Source organism: Podarcis gaigeae (genome assembly GCF_964106915.1).
Source record: "Podarcis gaigeae genome assembly, chromosome: 4".
Classification (NCBI taxonomy): Eukaryota; Metazoa; Chordata; class Lepidosauria; order Squamata; family Lacertidae; genus Podarcis; species Podarcis gaigeae.
Window position 1 is genome coordinate 34,171,778 of NC_139677.1, and position 21,917 is coordinate 34,193,694.

The 21,917-nt window shown below is 43.1% G+C and overlaps 1 protein-coding gene across 2 annotated transcripts in view; it reads left to right on the top strand.

Annotated features, from left to right (window-relative positions):
• CNGA3 (cyclic nucleotide gated channel subunit alpha 3) overlaps positions 1-21,917 on the top strand; it is a 36,439-nt gene extending 14,522 nt beyond the window's left edge. The window contains exons 2-9 of one of the 2 annotated variants that reach the window (XM_083734304.1): positions 5,508-5,642; positions 6,566-6,685; positions 8,494-8,664; positions 11,279-11,332; positions 13,469-13,603; positions 15,822-15,929; positions 17,216-17,322; positions 18,639-21,917. In XM_083734304.1, the coding sequence (XP_083590430.1) occupies positions 5,539-5,642; positions 6,566-6,685; positions 8,494-8,664; positions 11,279-11,332; positions 13,469-13,603; positions 15,822-15,929; positions 17,216-17,322; positions 18,639-20,041 (2,202 nt within the window). In that variant the 5' untranslated portion in view covers positions 5,508-5,538 and the 3' untranslated portion in view covers positions 20,042-21,917. The remainder of the gene's footprint in view (positions 1-5,507; positions 5,643-6,565; positions 6,686-8,493; positions 8,665-11,278; positions 11,333-13,468; positions 13,604-15,821; positions 15,930-17,215; positions 17,323-18,638) is intronic. The other variant, XM_083734305.1, reaches the window with a different exon arrangement.

Below are 21,917 nucleotides of genomic sequence, written 5' to 3' on the forward strand. Positions count from 1 at the left end.
GGAGGGTAAAGATAAAAGTTCATGACTGTAAAGCACTTTGTTGACTAAAAACTACTGTGGCAAGAGTGGGGAACCTCAGGTCTTGGACGCAGGTGCAACCTCTATACCTGCCCTTTGGGACTCTCCTCAGCCACACCCCCTTTCCTGATGCCACACCCCTTATCAGCCCTATTTCATACACTCCTTGAGTATGTCCTGTCCCTAAAACCCTGGAGAGCTGCTGTCCATAGTGAGCCAGAAAGCATCCCACATTCCTAAGTGATAAGCATGCAAATCAGGATCTCAGCTGCAAGGGGCATCTGTTTATTTATTCTGTGGTGAAATAAATGACTGCGACCTCAGGTGCCAAAAAAAGCACTCTACTCCTTTCAGTAAGTATCTTCCCTAGGGCTGGGGATAAACAAGGCCAGGATAAATTGGTGAGTGGCTTGTGAGCTGTAAAACAGCTTCCTCTGACTTACACAGGACTCTCAGTTGAATGCAAAGCTAGGAAGCATTCAACTCAGCTTCCTCACTCAAGAAACAATATCAATGGTCAGCAATGAAAGGCATGGGTTGCCTCAGGCCCATGGCCAATGTGTGGCTGTTAACTTGCAGGACTGGTTATGTTTTGGCTTGGGGGTGGAAGTGAAGAGAAAGTTTCAATGAGACATACAGTGGTACCTCGGGTTAAGAACTTAAATCGTTCTGGAGGTCAGTTCTTAACCTGAAACTGTTCTTAACCTGAAGCACCACTTTAGCTAATAGGGCCTCCTGCTGCTGCCGTGCCACCAGAGCACGATTTCTGTTCTCATCCTGAAGCAAAGTTCTTAACCCGAGATACTATTTTTGGGTTAGCACAGTCTGTAACCTGAAGCGTATGTAACCCAAGGTACCACTGTACTCCTGTGTGATGGAGTATGTCCTACCCTCCAACATTTCTCCGATGAAAATAGGGAAGTCCTAAATAATAATCAAACAAACAAACAAACAAACAAACAAACAAACAAACAAACAAACAAAAATATACCCCACCCATCTGACTGGGTTTCCCCAGCCATTCTGGGTGGTTTCCAACATATATAACGACACAATAAAACATTAAACATTTGGAAACGTCCTTATACAAGGTTGCCTTCAGATGCCTTCTAAAGGTTGTATAGTTACTTATCTCCTTGGGTTGCGGGGTCACATAACTCCATACCTTCCAACATTTCTCTGATGAAAATGGGGACATCCTAAGGAAAAGTGGGGCATTATGGGATCAAATCAGAAACCTGGGTGGCTTCTGTAAATCTGGGACTGTCTCTGGAAAACAGGGACAGTTGAATGCTCTCTTTCTCAGGTATGTGGTCTGAGCTGCAGTCCAAGGTATCATTGGTCGAAAAGCTGGGAAACCTTTCACTGCCTCTTGAAGCCGTTCTTATGTTGACATTCTATAAATTACATGGGATCTGTATTATGAGACACGGCACATAATTTTCTGAAAGGTGAGCAGCAGGTTTTACAAAGCAAGTCTTTCATTTTCAGCAAGGCCAGTGATGCTGCCTAATTTCCTTATAGGTACTTGGGCTTGTGCCTAGCCTTTCTCCAAATTCAATGGATGTTACAGAAAATAGAAGTGCTTTATGCAGTTGATCTGCAGAGATTGGGGGGGGGGTGTGATGTGCTGATTTGCCTTGATATGCTGAGTCACTGTCTGTTGATACCATCATGGAGTCTTTGAATAGTTTCCTTTTTCTTTAGCCTACATGACTAACTGCAGTTAAAGATCGGAGAGGCTTTCATTCGATCGTCGTTTTTAAACACGCTGATTTAATTCACACCTCTTGGTCTAAGACACAGATTGGAAAGGACCATATTTTTTACTCTATAAGACTCACTTTTTCCCTCCTAAAAAGTAAGGGGAACTGTGTGTGTGTCTTATGGGAGATGTGTGTGCGCAGCTATCCCAGAAGCCAGAACAGCAAGAGGGATTGATGCTTTCACTGCGCAGTGATCCCTCTTGCTGTTCTGGCTTCTGAGATTCAGAATATTTTTTTTCTTGTTTTCCTCCTCCAAAAACTAGGTGCGTCTTGTGGTCTGGTGCGTCTTATAGAGCGAAAAATACGGGTAATTATCCTTCAGAGTACACACGTCTGCAGAACTTTACAGTACAGTTCTCTGCTCAGGAAGAGAATGTGTAATTTTATTTTATGCATTGCATATTTTAGGATAAAATACATTTAGAAAGGCATACACTGAGATAAAATATGCATTGAAATGGTATTTTGAAATAAAACATTTAAATGTTCAAATGGATTTTAAAATTATTATTATCGCAGCTAAATGTGGAGACACCGGATGGGATTGATTTATGATTGAATATGTGAGAAACAGATCCAGACTGGAAACTGATCGATCCATCTGTATTTAGAGGCAATCCTAAATGCGTGTCTTTATAATAATGGCATACCTTCCATTGTAAACTGTGCACAGTACTTCAATGGAGCAAAATTTAGTGATCCAGCTTATTCAAGCTGAATAATTTAAGGCAATGGAAGACTAATGCACATGCTGTACTTCTTGAATGGAAAGTTTGCACAAGAATTGATATTTGTGCTGGCAGCTTTAAATGTAAACATTGCGCATCCTAGTCAGGAGGCCCTAAGCCAGGCTTCCTTGGCCCTCCAGATGTTTTGAGACTACAATTCCCATCATCCCTGACCACTGGTCCTGCTAGCCAGGGATCATGGGAGTTGTCGGCCAAAAACACCTGGAGGGCCGAGGTTGAGGAAGCCTGCCCTAAGCTACTGAAATAGGGGCCTTTATATGTCCAGCTGTCCTTTGTCAACAACAAATTGTCGCTGTTTTTTGTGTTGAATATATGCTATATGGTAATTTCTGGACCTAATAGGTATCTAAAGCCATTTGCACATAACAAAATATGTATTACTTACAATCATCATAGGAGCCTACACAACACAAAACACTGTTGCTGTATGTAGTTTTTATTTTATTTTTTATTTTATTTTATCTTATATTTTGGAAATGTACATCCAGTTTTTTCCCCTTTAAATTTTTGGGGGGCTCCCAAGAGAGTGGGGCCCTAAGCTATCGCTTGTTTAGCTTATACGTAAATCCAGCACTGTTCCTGGTCAGCTGGTCATGTGGAGGCAATCCCATGCACTGGCTTCTGCTTCAGCGTGTCATAAAAAGCTCAGTTGTTTATGTTATGCAGCAGGAGAACCTATGACCCTCCATCAGCCCCAGCCAGCGCTGTAAATACAAGGGATGATGGGAGTTGTAGTTCAATAACATATGGAGGGTCATGGGTTTCCCGCCCTTGTTCTATAGACCATGGGATTGCTGATTCAGCACTGGATTCCATGATGATGATGAAATAATTTTATTAAAGATTTTATTGGTTTATGAAAGTATGTGCATTGTCTCTTTTTCAGGTTGCAAAGTCTTTTCTACAGATCTGTTACATTTGATAGGAGACATTAATGTTGTACCCCTTTTTATAGAAAACACGCAGATATGAAAACAGAGACAACAAACGAAGCTTAGCTAGAGGCAGCAATGCTTCTGAATATCAGTTGCTGGAAGCAGCCAGAGAGGGGAGAACATTTTTTGTGTGCTTGGGTCCCGCTTGCAGATTTCCCACTGAGGCATCTGGTTGACCAGCGTGAGAATGGGATGCTGGATTCGATGAGCTCCTCTTATCTTCTTATGTCTGGCTTTATACGGCGGCCTTATTTGAAGGGTATCAGTGCAGCAAAGATACATATCACAATATCACAAAATAAGTCAAGTTTGGAGCTGGGTGTTTGGAAGGTAGTACATCGTCAACCTGTTTTGTTCCAGCAATGATGACTTTAAATATGCTTCTGGCTGCAAACTGGAGTAGAAATCTGGATCCAGCTAGATGGGACCCTCAAGTCCCCCAGACCACTTTGGCAGGTAGCTAGGACCTCTCAAACTGCCAACCACCCACCAACACCATGACATCTGATTATATAATGTCAAGGGAAGGAATTAGCAGCTTGCTCTAAATGTGCTCCCAATTCTTTATAAGCATGGCCTTTTTCTGTTGCTCTGCATTGCCTAATTATGAAAAATGTTGGCCTTTGGCTGCAAAGGAAATACCAGGGTATGCTCCTGGTTTTTCTTCCTTTTGGTGGTGGACCAATATGCAAGGTCCAGTGGGACCAGTTAGGCCCAAAGGCTGGAGGTTCCCCACCACTGGTCTAAGTCAGGGTATTTTTAAAAATGCTTTGAAGCCACGCATGGCTTGGGACCTTCATACCTTCCTGACTGCCTCTCCACTTCTGGATCACTGTTGCCATCTTTGTGATGTGTTTGGATAGTGTTGGCCATAAAACGAAGGTTTTCTCGATATTGACCCATGTTTGTGGAATTTTCTTTCTGCAGAGGTGTGAGAAGATACTCTTCTGATGGTTTCTGGGAGGAGCACAAGCCTCTTCCAACAGGGTTTTGGTTGACAAAATTGCTCTTTCCTTCATTTCTTGTGGCTGTTTCTCTGTTGTTACTGAGTAACGTTGCTGGTTTAGAATTGTATTTTGTGTTCTTCTAAGCCATTATTTATTTTCTTCAGAGATGTGGAACATAACATTTTAAATAAATAAAATACATTAATTTGTGGAGGTCGAAGGCTCTTGCTTCGGTCCTGTAGAAATAAATGGGACAAATTCTTCATGTGACACAAGTCTCATTGGTTCGAATTGGACTAAAGAGTGATGGACTTTTAGGGTAAAATCTGCACCGTACATTTGAGACATTCGCTCCTGGTTCTCTGCCTTCTGCCTGTTTTCTTAATCTCAGTCTTCTTGTTTGGGAGCCAGATGCAAAAGTGGCCAGGACTCTTGCATCTTTAACAATGGATGAAATTCCCTCTTCTATACAACTATTAAAAGTCTAGGAGCCCTACCTTCTTTTGCACCTGGCCACCCAAATTTTTGTTGTTGCTACTATTAAATGGTTGGAAGTAATAAGCCTTGTGAATCACTCAGAGATCTTCCTTCTGTCCTCCTTGATGCCACCTTTATTCACTTGTGTTGAACATTCTAGGGGTAGCCAGTGTGTTGAACCCCAGATGTGGATTACAGATGTGGATTATAGCTCCCATCATCCCTGATTGTTGGCTGGGGCTGTGGTCCAGCAACACCAGAAGATGCAGTCCAACAACCTCTGGAGGACCCCAGGTCGTTTGCCTGTTTTCTGTGCGATAGGTCTATTGAAGAGCCAATAACTAGGTGAATGATAAAAAGAAACATGCATGGATATGTAATGGTATGATTAATGTCACTTCTAGTTTGCTGAGACGGCTGTCTTAAATGTTAGGGAGCAAAGTCCCTTTGAACTTTGGGAATGACTTCTGAGCAAAACAATGCCACAATTTCTCGGCATAAGTTCCCCATCTCCTTTCGGTCTTTTTATTGTGTTGATTTTTTTTTTTAAAAAAAGAACTTTAAAGTCTCTTCTCTGTAATGCAGGATTCACAATGCATTCTTTGTGTATTTCAGGTACGGTTTGGAGGCTGATATGTAAAGCAAAATGGCTAAAGTTGATACCTATCACTCCTGTCCTGCGATCCATAGGCTGTCTCTGAAGACTATCAACGATGACCCTGATGATAAGCTTGAAAATGGATTTACCAGGTAAACTCGGTTCTGTAATTCAACATAGCCTGACTCCCAAATAAAGCACAACCTGAAACCCAAACATTATGGGAATATAGTTCACAAGGGTTTCCAACATGGTGCCTATGGGCACAATAATGCCCTTGAAGCCATTGCCTGCTGCTCAGAAAAACTCTGAGTCCCCTCCCCCACTCACTGCCCACTTGGTCATGAGAAGATGTCTCCTGGTATTCATTTGCTCTCTGCACACCCCACCACAACCTCTCTGTGCCTGGGCCCAGAAATGGCTACGTCAGATCATAAATACAAATGCCAGCCCACTAATTTACCTCGTCATGCACTCCTGTGCAGGTCTACCCAGAAATAAGCCCCATTTAAATCCATAGGATGCCTTCTACCCCATCTAAGTAAATGTCGAACTGTAGCCTTAACAGTGCAATCCTAACCATGGCTGATCAGAAGTATTGGATTCAATGGGACTGACTTCCAGATAAGTGGGTTCAGGTTTGCATTCTGAACCATATAATGGATTTCCTCCTCTACCCTCATCTCAGAATGGATTTTAGTATCTGTTAGTATTCTGACTGGATTTCTACAGTCCCCCCACCCCCACCCCCGGTTCACCTATTGTTTTCTGCCTTGACCATCTAAGATGGGTCTGGCAGAAAATCTAATAGATGCGAAGACAATGCATCTGTCAGTAAGTTCCGTCTGGCAAAATTCTTGTGGACATCAAGCGATGCGGAACTGAGGCGGAAGATGATTAATGTGCTGCATTTTTCATAACGTCACCCGTGACAGTAATAGCACTTGTGACTTTGGAAGGAATGCATGTTCCTCCACAGTTGTTGCCTAATTGGGAGAGCTGGAGGAATAGCAAGTGCACGTCAAATGGGGGCTAAATGTGTTGTTCTTTCGGGTTTTACTCTTTGATTCTCAAGGACCCGCTCGCTGTGTGAGGAGGACACGTCTCCCGAATTGCACAGAGTCATTTCCATGGAGACGGGCGGCCTGCCTGAATCTCGAAGAAGCTCGTTCTCAGGCAGCGGAGCGATGGCTAGGTAAGCTACGTTTGGGAGATGGCATGGCAGTGACCTTGCAAGAGGTTAATGGGATCTTGCACTGGAAGCAAAGGGGCGGGGCGGGGCTGGCCAGCGAAAATGCCTAAGAAACAAATTTTTCGTTCACATCAAACTATTATAGAAGAAATGGACGATAAATTGATCACCATCTGAACTATTAGGATCATAGGAGTCAACTCCTAGGAACCAATGGGTCGTTGCCCCCCCTAAAATATTTGAGTGGGCCAGGCCACCCAAAGTTGAGGGGCATTGCCATTCAAATGGTGTGTGTGCACTGTGTCATATGATTGACTGTGCTTAGTTTGTCCTCCCAATATTTTATTCAAGTTGGCACCCCTGATTAGTACTGGGGGCATGCTACATTGGGCGATTAAGGTGGTATTCAAAGCATGTTCTTTTTAGTTCCTTGAGAGAATGTAAAATTGAGAGTGAAATCTTGGTGAAACCTTTTTCAGTTTTCTATCAGAAGTCACATTTTGTATTTGGCATAACTCCCACTTCAACAGTTTTCATGGGAGGTGGTGGGGAACCACAATCTTCTGAAAGGTCTCAAAGCCACCATGGGGCTTGTCTCAGCACCAGGTAAATTGAGGCTGCGTGGAGCAGCACTAAGTCCTTGCAAAATGTTACCTTCTCTTCAATGTTTTGTTGATTGTGCGTCTGACATATGGGAAAGCATCCAGCTTTGCAAATATTGGCACAAAAATGCTGGGTCGGTTCTCTTTTATCATCACGGGTGTGTGTGTGTTCTTTTTCCAGAATATAATTTGGACGAAAACAAAATGTTCACCGTACAACTTTGACAAAGAATTGTTACTTATCATGTAAGCGATTTTAGGTTATGTGAAGGAGAGTGTTTTGTTATTGTTGTTGGAGAAACCCATGTTAGCAAAAATAGCTTTGTCTCTGCATTAGTAGTGGGGAGAACACAGAGCGTGAAAGCTTTTCGTTGGCTTCCTTTGGACTTAATCCGTCCTATGAATACTTCAATAGCGCAAGGTTCAGCTACACGTTTACATTATGGGACCAGCCCTACTTTTAGCCAAAGTGGGGAGGCCACCTTGGGCAGATGTTTTGGGGTGTCATGAAATGGTAGCAAATGCTATTTATTATCTTTGTTGCCTAGGAAAAGGAGAAGTCATGTAGGATTTTCTGGCTGCAGTGCCATAATAACTTGAATAGCCCTGGTTAGATGTGACAAATTATACATATATCCCCCTGTGCACATATGTGTAATATTTACTTCAGATGTTGAAATGTAAAGACGTTTTATATTGAAGTGTAGACATCCACCTCATCAAATGGAAATACATCAAAATGGAAGGAGTGAGGTGTTGGTGCTGACTTTTGAAGTCCTAAATGGCCTCGGCCCAGTATACCTGAAAGAGCATCTCCACTCCCATCACTGAGGTCCTTCTGCTGGTTCCCTTACTGCAAGAAGAGAACTTACGGGGAATCAGGCAGAGGGCCTTCCCTGTTTTGGGAAGTTTTAATGTTTGATGTTTTACTATGTTGTAATATACGCTGCAAGCTTCCCAGAGTGGCTGGGGAAACCCAGCCAGATGGGAGAAGTTAATAATAATAATAATAATAATAATAATAATAATAATAATAATAATAGGGTTTTGCACGCACCATGTGTTTAATTTGTGAAAGTTTCAAACAGACCTTCGATGACACAATTACAAGGGAATGCTAACCTTAGGAAACCTTCTGAAGTATGTGTACAGTTGTTCACTTTCCCCTGGTCAGTTCGTACTGCCTAGCTGTTCCCTCCATCCTTTCAGGTTATCATGGTTCATCTTATCACTGCGATCCTGGGCCAGGAGGAACTTACATCATGAAGACCAAAGGCCAGATTCCTTTCTTGAGCGAATCCGAGGGCCAGAGCTCAAAGACATTCCCAGTAGAGACAGCAACACCCAGCTGAACTACGATGAGGCAGATGGATTGAAAAAGTAAGAGGATACAGCTTCTGTGGGATGGTATTTGCTTGGAACGTTGTGTTTACAGAGGAAGAATGATGCTGCCTGTGGCAGAGGGATACTTAGTGCAAGTGCTTTTCTCCTAGGAAAAAAGGTGTCAGTACTCACCATGCAAGGGAGGATTCTCGGACTCTACCAGAGCATTGTGCCTCCTTTCCTAAGCTGGGAAGAAGCTTCCTGGACTTTGGGAAGGAGCTATGAGGCTCTGATTTTGGAAGAAAAAGCATTGCTTAGTGCAGAACTGATAGGTACTGAATACTGTATGGGGAAGCTTTGGCCCTCCAAATGTTTTTAGGTTCCAACTCCCATCATTCCTGACCACTGGCCGTGCTGGCTGGGGCTGATGGGAGTTGGAGTCCAGCATCCTCTGGAGGACCAGAGCTTCTTTGGCCTTGCTGTAGACAATCCTGAAAATTAATTGGAAGTCTCGCCATTAGCTTTCATGAGATGTGACTTGCACCTGTCATGTATAAGGGCTACAAGTCTATATCAATAGTTTTCGGTGAATGTACCCGTTCAGTCATAGTCCTGATCATGTAGATTTATGGCTGCATCCTTTCTATGACTTCCGCCCCAGGCTTCCAGACTGAACTTGGCTGCCCATTTTGAAATATGGATGGTCTGCAATGCATGGCAAATAGAGCTGTTTACTCAATCTTCCATATTTTACACCAGGGCTGAGGAACCTGTGACAGTGCAGGTGCTGCTGGCTGCAACTCCCATAATCCCTGCACTTTGACCCTGCTGGGTATAACTGATTGGACTTTCAGTTCACCAATATCTGGAGGACCACAGGTTCCTCGGTCCTGTTTGATGCCAAATGAAACCAAACTTCTGCAGTGAGAATAACAATGCAGATGAAATGAATTTGCAGATATAAATCAATTTTGCCTCTTTGGCAAAAATGACCATACGCCCAAGATTCATTTCTCCCCCGACCCCCCAAAAAGCTCACACTGTTGGGCAGGAAACAATGCGTGGAAAGTGAGAAAGGAAGGGCGTAGAGGCTGGGATCTGACCATTGGTAGAATTGAGGGAGGAGGGAATGAAAGCTGCTGGGGAGAAAATGAGGACAGGACACAGCACAGGAAGCTGCATTGTCCCAAGTCAGACCATTGGTTCATCTTGCTGGTATTGTCTGCCCTGACTGACAGCAGCTGTTCAGAGTTTCCCAACCCTACCAGGAGATGACAGCAAGTGAACCTGAGACTTTCTGGGTGCATATAATGTGCACTACCAACCCATGCAACCATCCTTCTCCAGAAGCCTTGTCCATTGACATTGGAACCTTGCCCGGGCCTCTATGGTGTCTCAGCTTTCCCCAAATATTGCTTATTTAGGTTTTCAGCTTTTTCTCGCCCCTTGGACTACCCAATCAGAATTGAGTCCTTAGAATGCTGGATTGTGTGGCACAGGGACGCTGAGTCTGCGACCCTCCCCATGCTATTGGCTTCCATCTCCCATCAGCCCCAGCTAGTATGGTCCGTTGTGAGGAATGATGGGAGTTGTAGTCCAACAGCGTCTGGAAGGTCACATTCCTGGTGCAGTAGATACCACAAAATGTGCTTGGGGCTGGCTGTTTGTCAGGTTCCTGAGCTTGTAGAATGTCTACACCTTATTCAGTCAAGGAGATATTTCTAAAGGTTTGCTCTGTGTGTTGACGATATTTAACCATTTTAAGTAGTAGCCCCTGGATGATTAAAAGAGGGCATAGAATCTTAGAACTGTAGAGTTGGAAGGGACCACGAGGGCCGTCCAGTCAAGCCCCCTGCAATCCAGGAATCTTTTGCCCAGCTTGGAGCTCAAACTCACAAACCTGAGATTAAGAGTCTCGTGCTCTACCAACCAAGGTGTGATACCCCAGTAATCTGTGTTCTGTATATCTAGCACTATCTGCTGTTGATTACAAGGTTTCAGAGACCAATCTGGGTGCTCCTTAACTTCAGGCTTCATATGTTCACTTCAGTTTAGAATTGTGAGTCTCCACCTATTACAGGCAGGGAATCAAAAGCGTGCATCACTGATGCTACCGCGACGTCCCTCCCTCCCACAAATGATAAGCGTTGAACCTGGGCTCTCCAATAGATAGCATTCCCCTTCCTTCGAAGTTCCAGATTTGCAGCGTTCCAGCCATGTCTCTGCTCTGTCACGGTGTTTGCAGCAGCAGTAAATATGCCTGTTTTCTGCCAAGCCAGTCTTGGCACTGCTGCTGCGAGGATGACTGGAACGGCTTGAGGAACACTTAAGAGTCGCAGCCAAACGGGTGCTATAAATAGCCGGATCCTCCACCATCGAGCATTAGGACGCCTGAGACCAGGCTAAAGTGCTTCAAGCACCAGGCATGGCCACAAACGTGTGTGAGCTGCACGTGAACATGGGTGCCCGGTGCCCTGGATAGTTACGCAAAGGAGCTTAGTGCTGCGGTCAAAGTTGACCTCCTTAATCTTGTCAGAATCTGGGAAGGCCTAACAGTGCAATGAATAATGGAGGTAAGGATAGTTGCACACAGTGACCAATGTATTAAATGCTTTCTGCGTTGCTCTTTTATTCACCCATGCATTTACTTGTTAATTTTAACTCACTGTAGTCAATGGGCTCTGGCCAGATTTAACATCAACTATTCCAACAACACCAATGAAGAGTAAGTACGTAGATGATCTGTGGCTTGCCTAGTCCCTCCCCACTGCTGCAAAACATGCTCCTCACAACTGTAGATCAATTGTCTCTCCCCCCCCCCCTTTCTAAACCCTATTTCAGCTGCCATGCTTTTGTGAAAAATCTCTTCCTTGTAGATGATAACCTATCCCTTTCCTTCTGGTTAGTGATGCTGCTAGTTGGGAATTTACACACCGTAGTATTTAGCTGGGGACGGGGGACGGGACCCCATGCCCTTGTATTTATAGCCTTACTTTGAATTGTAGCCACCTGGCTGATTTTGTGGAGCTTTTCCCATGTAAATTTACAGATAAAATCTGTCCATTCTTTTAAGTGGGCTGTGTTTTGACATAACACTGGACTCACACCACATTTAAGCAAACTGGCTGACGTGTGAGCTGTGCAATTGGTGTCACACTCCTATTTCACTCATTTCTTAGTTGTGTGGGGAAAAAAGCCACTTGGCTTGGTATTATATCCAAACCTGGGCTCATAATTTGTTTCTCTCCAAAAAAACTCATGATCTGGAGCCAAGGTTTCACCCTTGGCTTCTCGATCATGGATTGTTTGGGAGAAGCAAACCATCAGTACTGGTTTGGATGTAATGGACGCCAAGTCAGCTGCTCTGTAGTTTGTTTCACCACACAACTTAGAGGAGGAACAAAGTGGGAGTGCATGAGCTGTGTGTATCAGTGTGCAACTCATGCTCAGGCTAACTTGCTTAACTACGGTTCAATCAGGAATGTGGCTCCTCTCTGCTGTGTGGGTCTCTGAGCAGCTTTCCCCCCCTCTTACATAGCACCTGCATTGGTCAAACAAACCATAGTGCTGTTTGTCATGTCATCTGAATCCAGACCACAGTATGTTTCAAACAAAAGCGCAAGAGACAAGCCAGAAAAACATCAAGGACAAACCATAGTTTATTTATGGCTTACCGTTCAAGCATTGTTTGAAACCAGCAATAGCCTTGGTTTGGACAACATGACAAGCAATCCTGTGTCTTGGTTGAGCTGCATGGGGCAGACAATGAACCCACCTGGCAGTGGGAAGGTATTTCCATGGGTAAGCCTGTTTTAAAACAAACTGCGGCTTATTGTGATGTTTGTGCCAGGGCTAAGTCTCTCTTTCACCAACTCTCTCATGTTTAATATCGTGTTTTTTACTTTGAGTAATCCAGGATGCTTTAAGGCAGACTGGATTTTCTTGGTATTTCTCCTCAAATCACATACAAAATAGTCTTGTGAAATGTAAAAGTAACATTTACTCGCTCAGAATACGTGTTGCAGAGTAACAGATGGTATATCAGCTACAAAGTCCAGCTTAAAAGGGAGTCTGATCATGGAGCTCGGATTTAGCAGATGTCACCGAAGAGAGGAAGAGAATGTGCCCAGGCAGGGAGGAGAATATATGGCTACACCTTCCCCCTGTCAGGGCACAGCAGGCTGGTCTCTCACAGAGTCCTCTCTAGCAAACTTACAGGAAGACTCTGTGAGCTTCAGCTCCTATCATGTGCCTATCTATCGAAACATGAAATGTTGGTTTGACTGCATGTTAAATATCCCACCTATGGCTTCATAATTGTCAGAGAAGTAGATTGGGCAGGGAACAATCTTCAGGCACTATTCATTTCAGCTGGGCAGGCATTCTTGGTTTAATGATAGGAGTCTTAAGAAAGAAACAGCACCACGTACTATCTAGGTAATGGTGCAGAGGGACAACTTGACACAAACTCTCTATAGACATTTCTTATACTTCATCAGACTTTATTTCCCCACCCCACCCCAAAGAAAGGTGTCAGAATGATTCCTTAGCACACCAGGCCAAATAGATAAATTCTGGGCTGTTGTGTGAAAGATTTATTGCTGGCAAATGTATAAAGTGTGTACTAAGCTCTTTCAAAATCAGCCACATTTTGTGTGTGTGTGTGGTGTTGCGTTCCTGATATTCACCAACTATTGTGATGTGCACAATGTTTTGTATTAAACCATGCAAGTAGCCATTTGGGTAAACTTTAGGCTGGCCTTCTCTAGTCTTCCTGAACCTGGCTCCCTGCTTGCTAGCTCCCCAGCTGCTGATGAGCCAACCACGTTTTGCTAAGTCCGTTGCACACTGTGTTATGCAGAAAGAAGGAAGAAAAGAAAGATGTTAAGGAGGAGAAAAAGGAGGAAAAGAAAGAGGAGAAAAAGGAGGAAAAGAAAGAGGAGAAAAAGGATGACAAAAAAGATGATAAAAAGGATGATAAAAAGAAGGAAGAAGAGTAAGTATAAATTAGGAGGACTGCATCTTTACAACACACTTCCTGCTCTGTACAGAATTGAATGGTATAATCAACTAACTGTTCCTGAGTCGTTTAGCTCTTGAGTGATTGTCGTGTTGAAACCTACAATCGGCTTTGGCTCTGGAATATACAAACGGCGCATTTTAGAATGCTGCAGCCACTCAGGGACCTTCCACAACTTATGGAGAATTAGGGCCACCTCTCCCAGAACATTGAGCAAACATGGAATAACTCCGGCACCATTGCAGAAACATTGCAGCCATCATTTGGTGCTGAGAGCTCCTTTTACGGGTGACAGCAGCATGATGTGAGCTGGTCCCCTGTGCATTTTCCGCACCATGTTGCCTTCCTGTATAAAGGCTTGCAGCTCTGAGTGTTAGTGCAAAACTCCTGTGACTGACCCCGTCCACATGGCCACAGACCTTTTTAAACAGAAAGTAACAGCACTGCTGTAAGATGAATTCACAAAAAAGTGGCCTCCGGAGTGTAAACATATAAAGGATATGCAAGTCAGGCTTGGCAAAGCCTGTGTTTTCTGGTTGTCCCCTTAGAGCAGTTTAAGAAAATGTTGACCCCACTTACCCTCCTCTCCCCACTTGCTGGTTCCTTGGCACATTGGCCAGTTAGGGCAGCAAAACAAGCTGTGTGAGCGAGAGAGGAATGTATTGCAGCAGTCTTTGGGAGGCTGCTGCACTCCAAATGAATTGGACTACAACTCCCATCCTCCCCTGCCGGGAGGTTACCAGGTTGGCAAAGGTTGTACTACAGGAAGGAAGCTCCTGCTAACCCCACCCTTTGAATTTCTTGCACACAACTGGCCACAGTGGCCGGAGGATTTGGCACATTCAGGTTTGATAGCTGAAGCTTCCAATACTAAGGTCATGTGTACTGCTAGCGTGAACAGATGGGGTGCCATTGATATAGCCGCTAAACCTATTTGCACTTCTATGAAGCGCAAGGCTATGCATGCATTCTTGGAGACAAATGAATCCTACTGACTTCAACAAGACTGCCTTGGAAGGAAGGGTGCATAGCATGGCAGCCTTGCAGTTCAATCCTACACAGGTTTACTCAGACATGGCCATGGGATTTGCGCTTTGGGTCACTACCTAAGCTTGTGCCCACCGATGAGGATCAACTTCCTTGCAACACCATGTCGAGGAAGGTTGGAAAGAAATAGAACGCTCAAAAGGCAAAGTAGATAATTGATTCCAAGAAGTGTGTTGCAAAGATTGTATCTCAACTATGCTACTGATGTGAGAAAACGAAGCAACAATAGTGGTAGTTGTGTACTTTGCGTGCTGTAGACTTGTAGTAATAGTACCTGCTGCTGTACTGTGATAGTAGTGATTGTGCAGGTAGTGAAAGCTGGTTAAAAACAAGATGTCTAGCTTCTGCATTTACTGTACTGGCAAGGTTGTAAATGTAATGCTGATAGTTTGGTGAGCAAAGTCTTTCACATGTTTATGGCCCATCTGTTTGATACCCTGTTCAGTTCAAGCCTTAAGATGCTGTGAATGAAGCATCCTCAATTTAAGCACAGGATGAGACCACTTTAGCTGATGACAAGCACTGACTGATGGTAGGATCAGTTATACACCTGAGAATTCCCAGACATGTCCTCTTCTGGGGGTCCTACATGACCACCCAGGGAGAAATTTTGCATTTTAAAGCAAATGTCCTGGATTTGGGGTTAAAATAAAAATAATAACTTGTGCATGGGGTGGCCCGGGATCTGGCATGGGCGACTCAGACTCAGCAGCGGAGCTGTCAGGCGATTACCCTGGAAAAAACTCAACAACTTTTTGTGTCCGGATTTTGTACCTCTTGAAATATGGCGACCCTAAGATAAACTCGCTGATTCCAATTTATGAATGTATACGTGGGTGCCATGTTGGGCCATACTAGAAGTACCAATGCTGGCTATAATGTATTTCTTTACAAAATTACAGCCTTCAGTGTACTGGAAGTAGGATCTCTCTGGGACACAAGATGTGTCTGTGATCAATGGAATTTCATGTGCTCACATCTGCATATTCTTATTGCTATTATTTTATTTATTAGATTATATACCACCCCCTCATCGCAAGATCTCAGGGCGATTCACAGATAAAATACAAGTTAGAACAACAAGTAAAGCATTAAAACAAAAACAACGAAACAATAACCCCCCCCCCCGCTTTCCCCTTCTTTTCAGGAAGAAGAAAGAGGTCTTTGTGATGGACCCTTCAAGCGATCTGTACTATAGGTGGCTGACCATCATTGCAACACCTGTATTCTATAACTGGTGTTTGATAGTGTGTAGGTGAGGATTATTCGTTGGTGGGTACTTCTGTTGTCATTGCCTGTTTTGGTCCTTTGTCTTTACTCCTGCGCACGTTAGATCTTCTTAAAAAACACAGCAAATATTTGTATCTGAATGTAACGTTGGTTTATTTTCCTTTTCCTACTCTTGTCCTGGTGTTTGGTTTTCCCCCCCAATTATCATTTTTATAGTGCTTATTTATTTATTTATTGGCGTTCTTTCTTCTGAGACAGTTGTGCAGATTGAAATAGTAGCAGTTTTCAAATCTGCTGACTATATTTGAAATCATATGCCTACTGTATCTAGCTTGCTTTGAATGTCACTGTAGTTCATTTCTGCTTCTTTCCCTCTCAATTTAACGCAAGATTCTACAACCTTGTTTTGCTTAATATAACCTTTCAGGCTAATTTTAAATATATTCATGTTTTATTAATATTTTTCCTCTTTTTTTGCGTGCCATTCACTTTCAATTCGCTCTGAAATCTGGAATGCCGGCCTAGTTATCTCTTACTCATTAGATCCAGCTGTCTGTCTATCATCTATCTATCTATCTATCTATCTATCTATCTATCTATCTATCTATCATCTATCTATCTATCATCTATCTATCTATCTATCTATCTATCTATCTATCTATCTATCTATCTATCTATCTATCTATCATCTATATCTATCTATCTATCTATCTATCTATCTATCTATCTATCTATCTATCTATCTATCTATCTATATCTATCTATCTATCTATCTATCTATCTATCTATCATCTATCTATCTATCTATCTATCTATCTATCTATCTATCTATCTATCTATATCTATCATCTATCTATTCAAGTGGTTTATATTAGCCCTACAATTCTATACTTTCATCTATACGCAGCTCTTTCTGAAGCAGGAACTGCCGCCCTCCCCACCCCATCCTCATCTCATTTGCAGCAATCTCTTGCCACTTGTAACAACCTGTCACCGCCATCTGGTGGGCTGAGTAGACCTGCAGTTCACAGATCATGAATTATATTTTGGATAGGCTGTGCCCTTGTGCAGCTTTTCTTGGATAATTTGCTCAGTGCAGTTCCACTAAATTGATTTCTGCTCTCCACTTTCCTTACCAGTATCAGGAAGATAAGCACAGGGAGAATTACAACCTCAGAGAATATATAGGAGATGAAAGCAGGCGGTGTTTTAACGTAAAGTTGAACGTGTGGTTTGCTCTCCCCCAGTGCAACCTGCCTTGAACCGGTTGTTAGCTCTAAGCAAATCTTCCATTCCTTTCTGTTTGTTTAGAGCCTGTTTCGATGAGCTTCAACTGGAACACATTACACTTTGGCTGATCTTGGACTATTCCTCTGATGTAATCTATGTCCTGGACACATTTGTCAGGTACAGAACAGGTGAGTTGTTTGAGCTGTTTCCAACCACGGAATCACACCATGAATGGCAGCAGACTCTGCGTGAATCTGGACTCAAATTAGGGGGGTGGGATTCATGCTGGCTTTGGCTCAGTTATGTTCCCAGATCTGCTTCTTGTTTATTTTTGTCATCTTGGGCCAATCAAGAACCCTTGCTTTGCTTTTACTGACAAAATGAAGGCTAGGTGTGAGCAGAAAGGACTTGAGCATCCTGCTGCAGTCCCCTGTGCACTCTCAAAACCTGCTCTGTGCAGCTGAGGGACCCTTCAGATTTTGGGGGTGCAAAGGAAGGCGAGAGAAGGAGAGAAAGGTGAAGTTCTGTTGGGTGAGCAGAAATCTGCTCATGCAATGTTGGATTCTGCCCACTGATGTTAAGATGAGCACTATAGAAGATGAGTAATGTCATGTCTGGGATGCAGGTGGCGCTGTGGGTTAAACCACAGAGCCTAGGGCTTGCTGATCAGAAGGTCGGTGGTTCGAATATCCGCGACAGGGTGAGGTCCCGTTGCTCGGTCCCTGCTCCTGCCAACCTAGCAGTTCAAAAGCACGTCAAAGTGCAAGTAGATAAATAGGTACCACTCCGGCGGGAAGGTAAATGGTGTTTCCATGTGCTGCTCTGGTTCGCCAGAAGCGGCTTAGTCATGCTGGCCACATGACCCGGAAGCTGTACGCCGGCTCCCTCAGCCAGTAAAGTGAGATGAGCACCGCAACCCCAGAGTCAGCCACGATTGGACCTAATGGTCAGGGGTCCCTTTACCTTACCTATATATGATGAGTAATGCCATGTCTTACCATTTTTGTGTTTACCACCCTGGGCTCTTTGGAGAAGGAGAGCAGGATAGAAATTTAATAAATGAAATGAGTGTGGCAATGCCTGGTCGTACCTCAGAAGTTGAACAGAATCTGTTCCGGAAGTCTGTTCGACTTCTAAAACGTTCGACTTCCAAAGCATGGCTTCTGATTGGCTGCAGGAAGCTCCTGCAGCCAATCGGACGCCACGGAAGCCCCGTCGGACGTTCTGCTTCCAAAAGAACATTCAAAAACCGGAACATTCACTTCCAGTTTTCGATTGTTCGGGAGCTGGAATGTTCGACTCCCAAGGCGTTCAGGAGCCGAGGTACAACTGTATTTTATTTATTTCAATAAATATTGATGGCAAAACAATATTTTGCTATAGATGGTCACAAAACAGTTAAAATATTGAAAATAAATATATTTGAAAACCCATGAGCAGCTTTCTGGGGTAGACAGTTCTGCTTAAGCAATCTCTTGCCTTCTCTGTCCTTTTGCTTTTTCAGGTTTCCTGGAACAAGGACTACTAGTTCGTGATGAAAAAAAGTTAAGACTGAATTATCAATCTACTACGCAGTTCAAGCTGGATTTGCTCTCTCTTGTCCCAACAGACCTGGGCTATTTTAAATTTGGGGTTAACTATCCTGAGCTGCGCTTTAATCGGCTGCTGAGAATTGCTAGGCTATTTGAGTTTTTTGACCGTACAGAAACGAGAACAAACTACCCAAACATGTTTCGAATTGGGAACCTTGTCTTGTACATTCTTATCATTATCCACTGGAATGCATGCATATTTTTTGCTATTTCCAAGCAGATTGGATTTGGAACAGACACCTGGGTCTATCCCAATATATCCCATCCAGAACATGGACGTCTGTCCAGGAAATACATTTACAGTTTATATTGGTCAACATTGACATTGACAACCATTGGCGAGACTCCACCTCCTGTGAAAGATGTAGAGTATCTGTTTGTGGTCATGGACTTCCTGGTTGGTGTGCTCATCTTTGCTACCATTGTCGGTAACGTAGGCTCAATGATCTCTAACATGAATGCCTCTAGGGCAGAGTTCCAGGCGAAGGTTGATTCTATCAAACAGTACTTGCAGTTCCGAAAAGTCACCAAAGACTTGGAAAACAGGGTTATTAAATGGTTTGATTACCTGTGGACCAACAAGAAAACGGTGGAAGAGAAAGAAGTTCTGAAGTACCTCCCTGATAAACTGAAGGCTGAAATTGCCATCAACGTCCACTTAGACACACTAAGGAAGGTACGCATCTTCCAAGACTGTGAAGCTGGACTCCTTATTGAGCTGGTGCTGAAGCTAAGACCCACGGTCTTCAGTCCTGGAGATTATATCTGCAAGAAAGGGGATATCGGAAGGGACATGTATATTATTAAAGAAGGGAAGCTGGCTGTCGTGGCTGATGATGGTGTGACCCAGTTTGTGGTCCTAAGTGATGGCAGCTACTTTGGAGAAATCAGCATCTTAAATATCAAAGGCAGCAAATCTGGCAACAGGAGGACAGCCAACATCAGAAGTATAGGCTATTCTGACCTGTTCTGCTTATCTAAAGATGACCTGATGGAAGCTCTCACTGAGTACCCTGATGCCAAAAAGGCACTAGAAGAAAAAGGACGGCAGATTTTGATGAAAGACAATTTGATTGATGAGGAAGCAGCTAAAGCAGGAGCGGATCCCAAAGACCTGGAGGAGAAAATCGAAAAGCTGGAAGCTGCCCTAGACATTCTCCAGACCAGGTTTGCTAGACTCCACGGAGAGTACACTGCGTCTCAAGCCAAAGTCAAGCAGAGACTTGTAAAAGTGGAGACAAAAGTGAAAAAGTTTGGAAGTGGTACGCTGTCAGGTGACGAGGGTGAAAAACCACAGGAAGAGAAAAAGAATTAAGTGGGCACTTTTATCATCTTCATTCAGCTCAGAATATTGCATCAGAGAAGAGATATGCACATGAAAATATGTAAACAAGGCTATTTTTATATGGACCCAAATTAATGGCATTTGTAGCATTTTTAACTGAAGCAATTGTCATGTAAATAGGAAATTCTTATGTTTTATGATATTTTTAGAAACAGTTCTTCACTTCCTTTTTGTTGTTGTTCATTTTGTATTGGTTATGGGTTTCTTATGAGTCATGATCAGACCTCCTTGATGGCAGAGTGTGTGCATGTCTGACTGCATTTGTGATTGATACCTTTCACTATGTATTTGGCACCAAGGAGGTCTTCTGTAAACTAATAACTTAGTGGACTGATCAAACAGATGCATACATATAAATAAGATCACTACTTGCACCATTTCTGCTTTGAAATCATAGCAGCCTCCCAGTGAATATAATTTATCCACTTTCACATAAATTTATTCTACTCATTTTGAAGACGCTAAACACTATATAGAACCATCTATATAGTACTTGCTGAATGTGTGAATGAGCTACTTGTATACTTATTTGTCACAAATCTCCATATAGTTCTACTTATGATAGTATTTGGCTGTTGGAAGGGCCTGACGGAGTTCTAATTTCTCTACCTCAGAGAATTTCAGATAGGCAAAATTGGAGCAGTAAGTAGGGCTGCTGTGGAAATGCCCTCTGGACTTTTGTTCAGATGTATAACATTCATTCCAGAACTGAGCTGAAAAGAAACCAGTTTCTCAGTTTTGCAGCAGAAACTGGTTGTGCACAGTGCTGATTGGATGGTGCCTGTAACATCATGAATCCATAATCCCCCCCTCCCCCTGTGGTTGTTTTTTGTTTGGTTTAAAAGGCAGTGAATGAAATTTTAACTGCACAAAGTGACCCTTTGAATAATAAGGCAGATAGATAGTATTGAAGCATGGGGAAAGGGGACAAGACTGCACCACCAATGACCGCCACTTTCTGAGAATTTACAGAAATGAGAAAAACCATGCTGCGTTATTCTGATGCTTATCCCATATTCCTAGTACTCTTTCTCTGTTCATTGCCCCTAAATTTACTATTCACTTTGGTTTTTAACAAAATGCAGGTTTTTTTTTAGCTTTTCTGCACTGCTGACAGTCCTCTGTAGTTTCCTTGTCGTTTTTCTACTGTGCAGCAGAAGTCAGCAAGTCATACAATATTTGCAAGCCTTTACTGACAGGCAGCACTATAAGACAACTCAGCCATGTGAAATAAGTTCCCCCACATTCTTCTTTCTCTCTCTCTCTTCTCCATATTGCTGCCATTCCTTACACCCCTTTCTATGCTAATACATAACAATGAAGCTGTTAAGCAGAGGAGTGGTGATTTCCTCTCGTCTTGCCCTATTGCCTGTCAATTTCACAGCCATTGCATAAAAGTGTGTTCATTTTCTTCAGGCATGTCCTTTTACTGCTTCTAGGGGAAAGCTTTGTTTCCAGTAACCTGTAACAGGCTGTGAACTGTAAAAAAGAAAAGAAAGAAAGTTAGAATGTGATGTAATTTATAAATTCATTTCTCATAATTAAAAGTGCAGCATGCATATTTAGTCAGAAGTATGTTCCAGTGGGTGGTATTCAACTAACTTTTCCTCAGAGTAGACCTGCTGGAATTAATGCAGCAAAAAAATTATTCAGAGTAGAGCCATTGAAATTAATGGCTGAATCTACTCTGAATAAATTTTTTGCTTGATACTGCGCCCCCCCACCTGTGAGTTGGATCCAATCTAAGTTAGTCACACACAGTGCTATTTTTCTATAAAAATTGCTGCCGGAACTCACCATGAATACTGCCCTTGTTCTCTTATAATGGCAATGGCACCCACCTGAG